This window comes from Eucyclogobius newberryi, unplaced genomic scaffold, assembly GCF_026437365.1.
Source record: "Eucyclogobius newberryi isolate DKJ021-1_F unplaced genomic scaffold, fEucNew1.0.hap1 SCAF_9, whole genome shotgun sequence".
Classification (NCBI taxonomy): domain Eukaryota; kingdom Metazoa; phylum Chordata; class Actinopteri; order Gobiiformes; family Gobiidae; genus Eucyclogobius; species Eucyclogobius newberryi.
This window is the reverse complement of record NW_027316532.1, coordinates 30,676,521-30,690,969: the sequence shown is the minus strand read 5'-3', so window position 1 is coordinate 30,690,969 and position 14,449 is coordinate 30,676,521. Positions and strand designations below refer to the sequence as shown.

Below are 14,449 nucleotides of genomic sequence, written 5' to 3'. Positions count from 1 at the left end.
TATTCTACTGGTTTGGAGGGAGCAGGCAATGTAACATATAGTACACATGTGTGTCATCAATATTTATGATAATGAAAGAAATGGATTGTGTGAATAATCCATTCCTAGTGTATAAATGATGAAAATTGTGCAAGGAAATGACTTTTGTTAACATGTCACAAATACCACTAAGTAAAATGGGGTCGTAAAAGGGGTTCACACTATGAATAGGATTTAAGATTGGAGCTTTGAAGCTGACCTCTGTTACACTTGCGTTTCGCTGATACTATTGAATAAATTGGGGGAAAAACATTGCAGTTACACATAATACACATTTGAATTGGTATAATACTACATTATATACACAACACGTACATATAGGAAAACATACATTGTGCACCTTACCTTGTACAATGAGCTCAGCTGTTGTCTGGCCGTCTGTAGTCTTACATGTGTAGTTGCCAGCATCACTATCCTCTATTTCGTTGATGATTAATTTAGTTATTTTTCCTTCCAGCTTCATCTCATATTTGGTGCCTGGTTTCAGAAGTACTCTGCCTTTTTTCCATTCAACTGGTGCTCCAGGTTTGGAGAGCTCACAGCTGAAAGTGCCAATGTCCCCCTCTTTCACAACAATGCGCTGAAGCTCACGCTTGAATGTTACCGGAAGAGCTAAAATACATATGACACACATGAACTAAATCCATAGACATTTTCCTGTTAGTGATGTTATTATAGTATCGCTTTAGACACTCACGTCTAACATTGAGTTCAGCTGATGTTTTCTCATCACCAGTAATGCAGCTGTACTTTCCAGTGTCTTCTAGTTGGACTTTGGCGATGGTCAACTGGACTGTCTTTCCTTCTTGTTTGATCTGATACCTCCCTCGAGATACTTCCTCAGATATCATGGCACCGTTCCTCTGCCACGTCACGGTCACTCCTTTCTTTGAGAGCTCACAGCGTAAAGTCACACTGCTTCCCTCCTCAATCTGCAGGTTCTTGAGGGTGACTCTGAATGTCGCAGGAATGGCTGTCATAAGAAAAATGTATGTATACGACAAATTAACAACATGATATACAATTTCCACAGTAAATTCTTGTAACATACCAACAACTTTGACTGTGGACTTTGTCCTTTGCTCCCTGCATGTGCAAGTGTAGATTCCACTGTCCTCTGGTTCAGCATCTGTAATAACCAGCTCATGGACTGTATCCCGTTGTTTAATTTGGAACTTTTCTCCATTTTCTAACAGTTCTCCTCCAAGTCTCCACACTACTGGGACATTGGCTTTGGAAACCACACAATGAAGTGTAATATTCAGTCCTTCTTCAATCTGTACATTTTTCAGTTTCTGTTTGAAGGTTATTGGCACAGCTGGAAAATAATCATTTGAATATTAATGTTAGGAGTAACAGAGTGACGAAGAGTAAACAACCATACCATTCACAGTAAGAGTTGCAGTGGTCTCGATATTCTCACAAATACATGTATAGATATCGCTGTCCTCTGGCGTCACATCAAAGACCCTCAGCTCCACCAGCGTCTCCCTTTGTCTGATGTGGTATTTCTCTCCATTTCTCATGTGCTCTTCTCCCCTTCTCCTCCACTCAACAGAATGACCAGCTTTGGACAGCTCACACCGAAGAATAGCAACATTTCCTTCTTCTATCAAGACATTCCGAAGCTTTTGCTTAAAGGTGACAGGAAGATCTTAAGGGCCACAAACAACAGATGAGCTTACCATCCTAAACTTGACAATAAATGAACGGTGTATTGACCTATACCTATTATGTTGACATTGGCTGAAGTCTTCTGGTCAGCACACACACAACTGTACTCCCCACTGTCCGCTGGAACTGGTTTCCATATCATAAGCTCCAAAGTGGTTTCCCACTTCCTTATTTGGTGCTTAACCCCATTTCTCAAAAGCTCATCTTCTTTCCACCATTGCACTGGAACACCAGGCTTGGACAACTCGCAGCGCAAAACCACATTTGTGCCCTCATCTGCTTGAATCGGCTTTAAAGGTTGAACAAATGTTATCGGAATAGCTGGAAGAAAGTAAAGATCATATTTATAACAAAGGCAAATTGTGTCTTCTTACATTGATGCATAGTAACGTTATGTGAATTTACCATGAACTTTGAGGCAAGCTGCAGTGCGATGGTTGCGGCATTGACAGGTATATTCTCCTGAGTCCTCCGGCCTGACCGCTTTGATGGTGAGGGAGTTAATGGTCTTTTTTTGTTTCATGACAAACTTTTCACCAGATCGGATTCCCTCCAAACCCTTCCACCAATGAACCAGGACTCCAGGCAGAGAATACTCACATGTCAGGATCACTGTCTCGCCTTCTCTGGCCTCCATGAACTTTAGCATTTGGAGGAACTCTGCTGGAATGGCTGTTAATACGACGTTAGTAAGTGGCAAAATTCATACTGAAATATCACAATCACTGTTCAGTACATTAAATAAAAAACATTACCCTTTACAGTGATAACAGCGCTGGTGATAACAGAGCCAGCACTGCACTCATAGACCCCTGCGTCACTTGGCAAGACCTCGCGGATTGTTAGACGAGCTTCACATTCAGAACGGCTGGCATAATATCTGGATGAGCTCCACATCAAGCAGCCATCTTTGTACCACAAGATATGACATGGTTTAGATGTGATACATGACAACACCAGACCACCTCCTTCCACGGCCTCACAGTCCTCCAACGCTTTGATAATAGTGGGCCTTCTCTCTGGTAATGAAAAGACACCAGGTTTCATAAAGTTTAAATACATTTGGAGTCAAAGACAAAAGAGCACTTACCTCTAACCAACAGTGATGCATATGATCGCTTGTCACCAGCTGAGAATGAAATGGTGCCTGTGTCTTTGCGCGCGAGCTGTTTGAACGTGAGAGCATGGTAACCTGCTTGCATGACCTGGATCTCATTCAGGTCATTGGTGTAGAGCAGAGTTTCGTCCAAATACCACTTCACGTTGATAAAATCGCTGGGACAGATGCGACACCGGAAAGTGACGGTATCGCTTTCAAGACACTCGATATCTTCAAGTTCCTCCAGAATGGTGACTTTCTCATCTGAAAAAATAAAATGCTGCATAATATCAAAACTTCTGACAGTAGATGTAAGTAACACAGGCATCTTGTTAGAGGGTGGAATATATTAGATTTGCCCTGTTAGTTATGACTGAGTTGGGTAAATGTGTTAGCGTGACAACATTAACTCTTGTGTCCACTGATGATAAAAAAGGGGGGAAGCCAAATAACACATCACTATCATGTGTATTTGGACTGCCCCAATGTACCGGTATATAAATATTGGACACCAACAATAGAAATGACAGATGGATACCTGTGAAAAGTACTTTTGACTGCAGCAGCGGGATGATTATGGCTAACTATCCAACTAAGTTCACGCAGACTCAAAATCTCACCTTGCACAGTCAGCTGGGCGCGGCTTTGCATGGTGCCGACGTCACAAATATAAACATCTGTGTCAGTCTTTTCCAGGGAGACGATGGTCAGCGACAGCAACACACCTTTCTGCTTCATGACATACTTTCTTCCAGCCCGCAGCTCCACCATGCCTTTGAGCCATTTCACACGTTTGGCCGGTCGCCTGGTCTCACACTCCAGGACTGCTCGCCCCTTTTCCTCTCCACGTGTGTCTTTCAACTCTTGTGCAAAGGTGTGCTGGAGTTCTGCACAGAATTGACAGAATTAAGTACCACTTTATGATAACTACATCTTAATTAAATCTATTGTAAATAAAGCATGAAGAAAGTCTTAATGCAAATTCGGCCTCACTCGAGCACTAAAGCCTCCGCTGCAGCGCATTTCAAGATACCTCAAGCAAACAAAACACAACTGTGAGGAAACTAATGATGTGGAAACACCATTGTAACAGGTTTAAAGGTTCATTCAAGCTGATTTGCTGCATAATCGTGCTTATAATTCCAGGACGTTTTCCATTTTGCCAAAGCAGGGTTAGTTTGTTCTCCAAACACACACATTTTTTAAATCCACAATTTAATAGGACTTTTATATGGATTCGGCCAGGACTTTCCCATAAGCTGAGTTTTAGTGAAAATAGCTTAGCAAGGAATTGTTGAAACAACAGCTTTACTTTAGAAAATCTAAGCAGGATGTGAAATCAGATTATCCTCTGGGCAGGGTGGGGGTAATAAATCGTTGGGTATAAATTAAGTGCTTACAAAGCCTGAATCATTCTTTCTAAACTTATTCATGCTTTATTAAGGCTATTAAAAGTGTAGTTATTGTGAAGTGTTACAGAGAATTCAACTGAAACCTAATCTTTACCTCGGACTTCAAGCTTGGCCCTTGTAGCAACTCCATCCGCCTCACAGCAGTATTCCCCAGAGTCCTTAATTGTGGTGTTCGTTATTAAAAGTCGCGCCATGTTGTTTTCCACAGACATCAAATATTTAGGGCTCGGTCTCAAAAGGCGGCCATTTTTTAGCCATTGGATGGTGACCTCTGACTTTGTGATCTCACAGCTCAGCTCTGCATCTTCACCTGGCACTGCCTTCACATTCAGCAGATCTCTGAAGATGTGCACCGGCTTCTCTAGAGACAAGACAGAAAAAAAACGTGTCAATTATTTTATTAATTGATTGATTTTTACCGCTTTGTATTCTTTACCTTTGACAAACAGCATTGTCCTACAGCTCAGGTCTTTCACAGTGAAAACCACATCTCCAGCATCAGAAAGAACGGCATCCTTAATGGTCAGCTTGTACTTGCGGCAATTCTGTTCAAGCTGAATTCGATTGTTGCTAGCCACAGTCTGACCATTGATAGTCCAACAGGCTTCATCAGTAAGGCCGTGCGAGAGAACACACTCAAATGTGCAGCTTTCGCCTTCCAATACTGCAGTGGTTTTAAGCCGCTGAACGATCGATATGTGCAAATCTGGCGACCCAAAAAAGTTTTACTATATGTTTTATTTATTTCGATACTTCACATACTTCCCTACCTACCATGAACTATGAGCTTCGCCTTGGTCTTGCTGGTGCCAAGCTCACATGTGTAGTTTCCTGTATCGTCCTTGCAGAGTGAGTGAATAACTAATGCAAGGGACTTTCCAAACTGCACTAGCTCATGTTTGTCATTGGGCATCAGGACCACATCATCCTTTTTCCAAACAGGACTCACTGTCTCTTTGGAAACTTCGCACTGTAGACAAACCTCCCCTTGCTCTTCCCCGGAAACATCTTCTAGTGACTTCAAAAACACCGCTGGACGTTCTAAAAGAAAGATGCTTTTGTTAAATATGTATCCATGCGTGGAAAAAGTATTTTAATTGCTTGCTTACCTTTAACTTTGAGCGTCGTAGTCTCACAAAGGAGGCCTGCTTTGAAAGTGATTCTGCTGTCTTGTGCTCGAAGCTTGATTATAGTGAGGCTGTGAATTGTGCCCATGTGCTGAATCTTGTTTACGGCATTTGAAATAAGGCGGATGTTGTTCAGGAGCCAGTCAACATTCCCGACGACATAATTGAGCTCACACGAGAATCTGGCCGCGCCATCCTCCTCAATCTCCACGGCCTCAATGTGCTTTACAAATTTGAGTGTTCGCACTAAAGAAACAAACAATTATTGTGGTATAAAGTATGTATGTATAATAGATATTCCCTTTAAAAATGCCATCATTATGCAATACACACCTTCTACCTTGACACTCCCAGCGCTCTGTGCACCTCCAGCCATGCAACGGTACTGTCCAGCGTCGACAGCAGCCAGGCCATGAATGGTGAGTTCTGCCCGCTTCCCGTCTCTCTTCATGCTGTATTTGTTTGAGTTCTTTAAAGCCGTGCGTCCTTTATACCAGTGGATGACTCGAGGTGATGGGGCGAACTCGCAGCTCAGGCTGACAGTGCCGTTCTCTTTAGCTTCCACGTCATCCAGGTGACGAGCCACCTGAAGAGGCCGCTCTGAAGAGGAAGAGTTGTTTTCACACATTCATGTTCTGATTGCAGAAAAGATGATGTTATTACTCAATTCTCATCTTACCTTTCACTGTAAGTTGAGCAGTGGATTTACTCTTTCCCGCCACAAAAAGCACAGGACCAGACATTGAGCTGTCAGTAGAGGTGAAGCAGAGGCTGTGAATTGTGCCATCTCTGTCAATGTCCACAGCCTGACTCTGCTCAAGACCTTCTCCACTGAGTGTCCATCTTGGAGCTCTTACTGACTTAATATTTGTCTCCACTTTGAACCGAGCAGGCTTTGGTTCCATCACCTCCACTGACCTCATTCCTTTCACTATGGCGATAGCCTGCTCTACAAATACAGCCAAAATGTTACAACAGGCCGTTGCGGACTAACACAACTTGTGACTTAAAATATCAATCTCACCCTCAACAAAAAGTTGGCAAGACGTTTTGTCATCTCCTGCATCACAGGTGTAGGTATCCTCATCAGAGGAGCATACATCGTCAATGGTTAGCTGTCTGTAGATGTCTTGACTGATGAGTTGGTACTTCTTACTGGGCAGAAGCTCCCTCCCACTCTTGTACCATTTAACCTGAGCATTTGGTCGGGACACTTGGCACTCGAGCAAACCTCTGTGACGATACATGGCAATTTTAACTCTTAAAGGCCGGATAATTTGGACTGGAAGCTCTAGGAAAGGAACATGTCAGTTTTACCCGATTGAATAGTAAAACCTTAACCTTTCATGAACTACCTTTTACTGTGAGTGTTGCATATGAAGACACTCGCTCAGCTGTAAATCGTATCTCTCCTGCATGCTCAGGCCGCACGGACTTAAAACCTAGGATGTGGGTCTTTCCTGAAAACAATACAATATATGTAAAGAAGTGTATCAAACTAAGCTGTGCAAAGGATAGAGCTGGTTCAATAAGATAAACACATACAACATTTGCTGTCAACTGCTTCAGCAATCCATTCATGTTATAATTGATATACCTTGATGTCTGATCTTGATGTTGTCTCCAGCACGGATTCGGCAGTCATCCCTGTACCACCTAGCATCCACATCCTCCTGGTTGACTTCACACAAGAAAGTCACCTGCTGACGCTCTACTATGTCAACATCCTCCAACTCTTTGGTAATTTGTATATCTCTGGCTGGCATAAGGCAATAAATATGTGACTAGAAATGTAATTGGCATTGGACTTGATATCACACCTTCAGATTTTACCTCTGACGCTGAGTCGGCAGGATGTTTGAATGCCGTTGGCCTGAAACGACAGGAGCCCAGCGTCAGCCAGAGCCACCCTTTTGAGAATGAGGGAGTGCCTTTTGCCGTGTGTGCCAATCCGACAGTTGGGTCTGGACTTGAGCTGCACCCCATCTCGACTCCATGCGCCTTCTATGTAGGCCAAGTTCAAGGTCACCTCAAAGGAGCACCCTTCACATTCAGACACCTCCACATCCTCCAAGCCCTTTACTACTTGCAAACGGTTCTCTGGCAAACAAAAACATGAAGTCAATCGTTTTCTCTCGTTTAAGACAATTAATAATACCAAGTTTTTTTGTTTTTTTTTAAGATCTTACTTGCAGCAGTTACTACTCCTTCAGTTTTCATGTTTGCCATGCTTTCTATTTAGACACAGCAATGATCCTTCATCAATTATCATGAGTGCTGCAATGAAGAGTTGTTGTAAATGAAGTTTTGAACAAGGCTACATGAAGTAAACTGTTTTTTGTCAGTGTCAAACTCAAATAAATGCAACTGAAGGTAAACTGTCTGAAAACTAAACCCAGGTAATACATATCACATTATCCTAGAGATGTTTGGATGTGGAATATTAAAATGATCGAAAATTATAAAAAGTCAGGATCCCAGTTTGATATTAGTAAATGAAAAGATAATTAACACACTTTCAAATGGTTTAAATCTTGATTGAATACCGTCACAGCATGCCAGTCCTGAGGATCCAGGATCTTATAATCCCTGTGACTTCTCACTGGTGACATCAGTATTTTAAATATACTCTGAGCACTGACACAAACTTCATCCTTCTTGTAAGCACAAATTATGGCCAAAGGATACAAGTTAGTTGTTCTCCCTTCTCCATTATGACCTCAAAATACATCTAACACCTTCCTAAAAATAGCAAGGAAGCTCTTATACTGAGCAACTGTAATAGGTTATCATGTTTCATTAAACGCCACAAAACGTCAAATCAACTGTAAACAAATATATATATTCATAAACTATCCACAGCTAAAACCAGTAAGAACAGGTACACTCACCTCAACGCAAGAAACTTTTCAGTCCAGTCATAATGACAAATACAATACATCCTCAAGTGAAAACAAAGAGATTAGTCCAAGTGTTCAGCCTTTAAGACAAAAACAAAACAAAACACTTTGCCAAAAGGGAGCAGCCCAGGCCGTCCACAGTCCCCAAAGCAGACCGTCTTACTCTTCTTTTTCAACATTGATGGAGAGTGGTGCTGAACAGCTGACATATCTCTCCCCCCATTCTAACCTCCAAAATAGCCTTGTGTCAGTATGACAGCAAACATAGCATGACGGTGTGAGGCAACTCAGAACCAGCATCAACAAAGCAATTAGAAATGTACCTCAAAATGCAAGCGTTTGAGATTCCTGAAAGGTAATTAGAATATACAGCACATGGATCACTATAAAGATTATACCAGAGACTATTCTGGTCCGACATATGTAATTATACAGGTCAGCTAGGTCGAGTCTATAGGTTTCTTTGGGGAGTGTCCCTCATGGCTTCAGTTGAAAGGTCATAAAGATTATACCATTAATCTCACGTTTCCCCAACTCAAAACCAGTAAGACTACACAAAACAACAACCCCTGCTTATAAATAATGATATAAAATATCAATATAAAAGTTAAACTTATTCCTGGGGTTCCCTCCGACACCACAACAAAAGCAGCACTGCCTGGCATTGTGCAGTGTTACTCTTGATGGACAGCTCCATGTGCCTCTGAGCGCGCTTAAGTTCAGTGAAACTCTATCGACAGGATAACACGCAACACAAAAAACCCCTGACAACTTCTCGTCACTGAGATGGGAAACTATTTTTCTAGGTGTAAATTTCAATAGGCTTTCATAACTTGTCTTTTAGTACATGCCAAACTGTATTATTATAAATAGAAGGAGGCCACATCTAGTGTCTTATCACCAAATCAAAATGTGCTGATATCATTGTGAGCACTGGCTAAAAATAAACTCTAACACAACCACAGCAAGTGTTGAGACAATTTAGAACTTAACAATATGCATAATGTTAAGTGATCCTTCCCTAACACAGAAGCTGCCGTCGGGAAATTAAGACCTATTTTTATAGCGCTGCGCCAACGTGAAATGAAGATTAAAAGTAGAATGCTCTTGCCTAGTCTTGGCATGTGGAATTACTGCGACAGTTATAGCCAATAGGAGTTGTCTGTGGAAAAGACCTTGACATTATTTTAGACTGTAATTATAGTGTAATGTATCTCACGCACATCCATGCAACAAACGCACAAGAACTGGACATTTAATTCAAATTGGTGACAAATATACAAACATGTAACAAATAACATACAAAAAACAATCTTTGTCACTTTTATTTGCCTTTTTTCTTTGCATCTTTGCCTTTAGCAGGTTTGGCTGAAGCCTCCTCCTCGTCCTGTCCCGTCGCAGCTTTAATGCGCTTCTTGCCAAGTGGAGTCTTTGCGTACCAGCTCTGTAAGAAGCGCCAATACAACATCAGCAAAATGTTTAAAAAGGCTTATGTGCGAAAATAATAACACTAAACCTTAAGAGCCTCTTCCTCCTCCTGAAACACTGGATCAATTCTGGCTAATGACTCGATGAACTCCACAGCAGTCAGTGGTCTTTTGGCTTGCTGCAGGAGTCGTCTCTTTGTAAGAACTGTCTGTATCACCCTGACTAAGTGACCAGGAGTGTAACCGTCTGAAATCCTCGAGAGTGAACTCAGATTCAAGGCCGTGGTCAGTTTCCCTCCGTGTTTTTGAATGAGCTGCTTCCACAGAACTAAATCAAAGAAATATAATTTACAATGACATTTATCAAAGCGTCTTGTAAATTAAAACGACTTTCTTACTGAATCGAGAGCCATAGTCCGGTCTGGGAATTAGAATGATCTTGCTGTACATTTTACACAGTCCTTTTATGTCAGCACTGAGTGGATCATCGGTTGTTCCGATGATGAGCACTCGATCTTCCCCTTTGATTAACTTCAGAAATTTAGGCAAGTCTTTTTTCAGTCGTTTAGGATCAAGCTAAACAAACAGAACATATAGTATGGTATATGCAAACGTCATTAAAAAGTCTTTCAAATGTCTTAGTATTTTGGGAGTTACATCTTTTTCTTCCTTAGGAACTTTTTTGTAAAACATTTTTTCTGCCTCTCCAATCCAAATGACAGATGGCTGTAACAACCGTGCTACCTGTGTACAGTAGAAGGTCATTAAAAAACACTTCTTTATACGTCAATGCTGTAATAATAATGTAATACAACTTTTTACTTTAATTGAACAATAACTGAGGTAAACATAGAAAATGAACATTATTTATGAGGTGCCATGTGCAGTATACGCACAAAATGCAGGTGTTTTTATACTAATGTTTTGTTATATCTTTCTACATATACAATTACATGTGTAAATACTACCTTGAAGACAATATGAAGCATCATGGCCAGTCCACTTTTCCCAGGGTACCTTCCGACAGTATTGAGGGGAGACAAATCAAACAGATTGGCCCCTGTTTCCTGACAGATCGCATGGACCAGCATCTTTTTGCCCACACCTGCTGGGCCGGCCAACAGGATGGCTTTTATTAAAGGAGCTTTTTCATGGACAAACTGAGAACCTGCAGGTATTATACAGCGACCGTTACACAAATGAAACAACTAAATTGAGCTTAAACTATTAATATTAATGCAGAGACATACCTAAAGGTAAAACGGCGTATAGAGATAAAACCTGTCGCACATCTGACAGTGATGGCATGGGCTCGATGTCGTTTTGCCTCAGTGTAGTTCCAAGATAGCTGTAGTCCCCTAACAATGGACATATGCATATTTATTACACATAATAGAATAAAGTAATAAAGGACAAACGTACTTTAAAAAAAAAAAAAAAATGCAAAATAAAACCAGAGGGTGGCAGTATAATCCATCTAAGGGACAATAAAATGAATACATACAGGGCAACAAGTGGATCATGTTGGGACAAAAGTGTTAAAAGTTAAAAATAAAAATGTATAATTGTTACCTAAAAAATCTTTCATCTTGACATGATCTGGTTGTTTCAAAAGGCCCTGCCCTGTCAGCTCCTTACACAGAGACTCAAGAGTCCTGGCAGGTAAATATAATAAGCAATTTATTAGATATTCAAAAGAAAACTGTGAAAAAGCTTCAGTAACTTACCGATCAGCTGTAAGATCTTTCTCTTTTTTCTTCTTCTTTCCACTCTTGGAGCCTTTCTTTTTCTAAACATGTATTCTCTTTATTATGACAATCACATTATAATTAAACCACAGCAGAGACGCACAGCTGTACCTTGGCATTAGCTTTTGCTTTACCAACTTTTTCTTTATCTACAGATAACTTCCACTCAGCAAGCTCCTGTCTCATCTGCTCATCCACCTGAAAAGGGAAAAGAGCAAGTCACGTTTAGCAGCTTCACATGGTCCTTTTCTGTCTGGCCCTTATTACCTGTAGTCGAATCTCTGCTTCAATATCTTTTCTCTTCTCTTCCTTTACTAGCTCCACTTCATGCTTTTGGTTATAGTTTTTTGATTCATCACGATTTCTCCAATAATCTGGATAATAAAAAAATACTTAATTTAAACTACTGGTGAAATTAACATTATTTATTTATCAAAACAGCAATGTGATGGTGTTGTTTAAACATACCATCATACATTTTATTTCCAACAACCAAGTCAGCCAAAAAAGCTGAAGGTAACATTTTTAGTCCTGCCTCCTCTTCCTAGAAAACAAAAACAATGCATTAAAACGTTTGTTGCAGTTTATTCACCACAACTGATGCTCATTACTTCTTCCTCTGTTTTGCTCCTGTCCTTTTTTCCTTTTTCATCTTTGCCTTTTGGCTTGGCATTAGCTTCCTCGTCTTCCTTTGCAGCAATTTCTTCCATTAACTAAACAGTGAAAAGTAGACAGTGAAATCATTTTCTTAAAACAAAAAGCAAACACCGTATTTTCTGGACCTTTTTTCATAGTTTTGGCCGGGGTGCGACTTATACTTATATTTATACTTATATACTTATACTCCGGAGCGACTTATATGTGATATTATTTGTTATTTTCACAATTGCAACCGCATTTCATACTCCAGTGCAACTTATATATGTTTTTTTTTGGCTGGTGCGACTTATACTCCAGTGCGACTTATATATGTTTGTTTTTTTGCTTGTGCGACTTATACTCCAGTGCAACTTATACATGATTTTTTTTGGCTGGTGCAACTTATACTCCAGTGCGACTAATAGTCCTGAAAATACTGTACAAACTGCTTAAGCATGTTTACCTGTTGTGGACTTTTTGGGGCAAAAATGAGTGCTGACCCTCCGTCTTCATCCTCTGGGTAATCTGGAAATGTCCCTGTCGCGTCTCTGTTGAAAGACTTAAACCATCACCCCCGACATTTTAAATACACCATTAAAGAGTAATAAATACAAATGTCCTACCGGCATTCAAAAAACCACTGTCTGATTTGGTCTTTCATGGTCTGGCTGATGTCGTGTCCTTCAACTTCTTTCAGTGAAGTGGCGATGACTACAATGGATTTCTGATAGAGCTCCTCGTGTTCCTGTTGAACGACTCGTGTGTGACTCTCATTTTCCTGAGCTGTGATTTCTGAAGGAAGAGTTGCATCATATTTTGGATCAATGGCCTAAAACCGAAGAGAGAGAGAGACGAGGATGAACTGCAGTTTTAAATGACATATTTCTGTAAAGAAGTATAAAATAATCTTGCCATCCCCAGAAGAATCTCCTCCTGCTCACGGTCAGTCTTTGTTGCCTTTCTTTTTACGTAGCCCTTCCAGAACTTGGGAATATTTGATGTTATTTTAACTTAAAGAAGCAGCGTGTTGTATTGAGGTGATGACACGGTACCTTCTGAATGCAGACTGCAGCCGACTCAACGTCTGCAACCTGCGGGTCCTTGTTTCTGTACATTCGGTTCATGTTCCTGCTTTCCTGGTTCAACTTGGCCCTCAGTCGTCCTTGACGCGCTCGCTCCACAACTTGCATGAGCTTCACGGCATCTTCCCGACTCATTTCCTTACCCATATCAAGCTTTCAATAACAGCAGTGATTAAATGAATAAAATACATAAATTGTTAGTGACGTTTTGTTATTTGATTTGAAGTAATTTAAATAAATCAAACATAGGCCTACTTGTGGACCTTCAGTGTTCTCCATTGTGCTAAGGATCTTTGAGACCATTTCTTTCCGTTGCTTTACATCTTTGCTGCATTCACTTATAAAATGTAGAGGAATAGGAATCTCCAGATCCCCCTGTATTTAAATATACATTTCACTTGAGAATCTACTTGAAGTATGTTCAAAAGGTGTAGGTACTTACAGGTGTTAGTTTTAAGTCATGTAAAACATCATCCATGTAATGGTATTCAGAAAACTCTTTTTCTACCATTTCATTTTTCAACTCCAGTAGTCTTCCTATTACACCATCAAGATTTGCCCTGATGACTACTCTCTTCTGTGGGTGCACCACCTGGTCATAAGCTACCTCAAGGTCTCGAAAAACTTGAAGGTAGCGCACGTAGAGAACTGCAAGCCGCTGAAAAAACACCACTCTGTCCTTCTCTGGACAAAGAGGTTCTGGAGGCAGCTCTGCAGCCAGAAGCTGGGTCAACTCGGCCTGGGCATCAGCCCACAGCTGGTTGTACGTTCTAAGACAAAAAAAACAAATTTAAAGGTTATTTGTCTCAACTTAAACTTAAACAATAAACTTCCAAGTCACAATTTCTTCATGTGCAATAAAAACTATGCATTTGAAACTAAAACTGCTATTACTTTTATGATAACACAAGCAGACAAGGCAGGAAGTAGCCGCTGACAGAAACATGTGCTATAGCTATTATCTCAAAATGTTGGATAGACATGTTAGTTAAAGCTAAACAACTAACGTTAGCTTAGCCTTAGCAATAGCAAAGTAAAACACACCTCACCTTTGTGACATGAGTTCGTTTAAGAATAAATAAAGAAATAAAACCCACAGATGTAAGTTATGTATGGGCTGTATATAAAGTCTACTGCTATTAATCTTTACTTGGAACTCGAAAGCATTTTTTCACTAAGCAACAAGACACAGAAGTAACGCCAACGTTATAAACTGGAGCTGAAACAAGTTGAGCTCGTGAAAGTTGACCCGTTTCCATAGCAACACTGAATCCGGAAGTAACTGAGACCGTTTCAGTGGAA

At 40.6% G+C, this 14,449-nt stretch overlaps 2 protein-coding genes across 2 annotated transcripts in view; both read right to left on the bottom strand.

Moving 5' to 3' along the window:
- The window catches only part of obscna (obscurin, cytoskeletal calmodulin and titin-interacting RhoGEF a), a 44,659-nt gene extending 37,047 nt beyond the window's left edge, over positions 1 to 7,612 (bottom strand). Inside the window, exons 1-20 of the mRNA XM_072438806.1 lie at positions 7,541 to 7,612; positions 7,185 to 7,451; positions 6,949 to 7,110; positions 6,707 to 6,811; positions 6,376 to 6,642; positions 6,031 to 6,300; positions 5,685 to 5,951; positions 5,334 to 5,597; positions 4,999 to 5,265; positions 4,661 to 4,930; positions 4,319 to 4,585; positions 3,433 to 3,699; positions 2,804 to 3,076; positions 2,469 to 2,732; positions 2,119 to 2,385; positions 1,768 to 2,034; positions 1,424 to 1,693; positions 1,091 to 1,357; positions 737 to 1,012; positions 385 to 651 (exon numbers count right to left, since the gene is read on the bottom strand). Coding sequence (XP_072294907.1) covers positions 385 to 651; positions 737 to 1,012; positions 1,091 to 1,357; positions 1,424 to 1,693; positions 1,768 to 2,034; positions 2,119 to 2,385; positions 2,469 to 2,732; positions 2,804 to 3,076; positions 3,433 to 3,699; positions 4,319 to 4,585; positions 4,661 to 4,930; positions 4,999 to 5,265; positions 5,334 to 5,597; positions 5,685 to 5,951; positions 6,031 to 6,300; positions 6,376 to 6,642; positions 6,707 to 6,811; positions 6,949 to 7,110; positions 7,185 to 7,451; positions 7,541 to 7,580 — 4,864 coding nt within the window. The 5' untranslated portion in view covers positions 7,581 to 7,612. The remainder of the gene's footprint in view (positions 1 to 384; positions 652 to 736; positions 1,013 to 1,090; positions 1,358 to 1,423; positions 1,694 to 1,767; positions 2,035 to 2,118; positions 2,386 to 2,468; positions 2,733 to 2,803; positions 3,077 to 3,432; positions 3,700 to 4,318; positions 4,586 to 4,660; positions 4,931 to 4,998; positions 5,266 to 5,333; positions 5,598 to 5,684; positions 5,952 to 6,030; positions 6,301 to 6,375; positions 6,643 to 6,706; positions 6,812 to 6,948; positions 7,111 to 7,184; positions 7,452 to 7,540) is intronic.
- A 1,879-nt stretch (positions 7,613 to 9,491) lies between these two features.
- LOC140354183 (dynein regulatory complex protein 11) lies at positions 9,492 to 14,360 on the bottom strand. Its single transcript, XM_072439113.1, has 19 exons — positions 14,197 to 14,360; positions 13,590 to 13,917; positions 13,403 to 13,522; positions 13,118 to 13,300; positions 12,978 to 13,049; positions 12,689 to 12,894; positions 12,529 to 12,613; positions 12,038 to 12,139; positions 11,895 to 11,970; positions 11,694 to 11,800; positions 11,538 to 11,624; positions 11,406 to 11,467; positions 11,251 to 11,333; positions 10,929 to 11,036; positions 10,647 to 10,846; positions 10,336 to 10,422; positions 10,077 to 10,254; positions 9,768 to 10,006; positions 9,492 to 9,695 (listed from the first exon to the last, which is right to left on the bottom strand). Exons 1-19 carry the CDS (start codon positions 14,205 to 14,207, stop codon positions 9,576 to 9,578), a joined length of 2,454 nt encoding a protein of 817 aa, XP_072295214.1. The 5' UTR covers positions 14,208 to 14,360; the 3' UTR covers positions 9,492 to 9,575.
- Positions 14,361 to 14,449: the final 89 nt, after the last annotated feature.

Excerpts from the sequence above, each read along its gene's own strand:
- LOC140354183 (XM_072439113.1), bottom strand. Across the intron at positions 11,468-11,537 it reads AAGCAAAAGCTAATGCCAAG|AAAAAGAAAGGCTCCAAGAG; the intron begins GTACAGCTGTGC and ends ATACATGTTTAG. Across the intron at positions 10,847-10,928 it reads ATACGCCGTTTTACCTTTAG|GTTCTCAGTTTGTCCATGAA; the intron begins GTATGTCTCTGC and ends TAATACCTGCAG.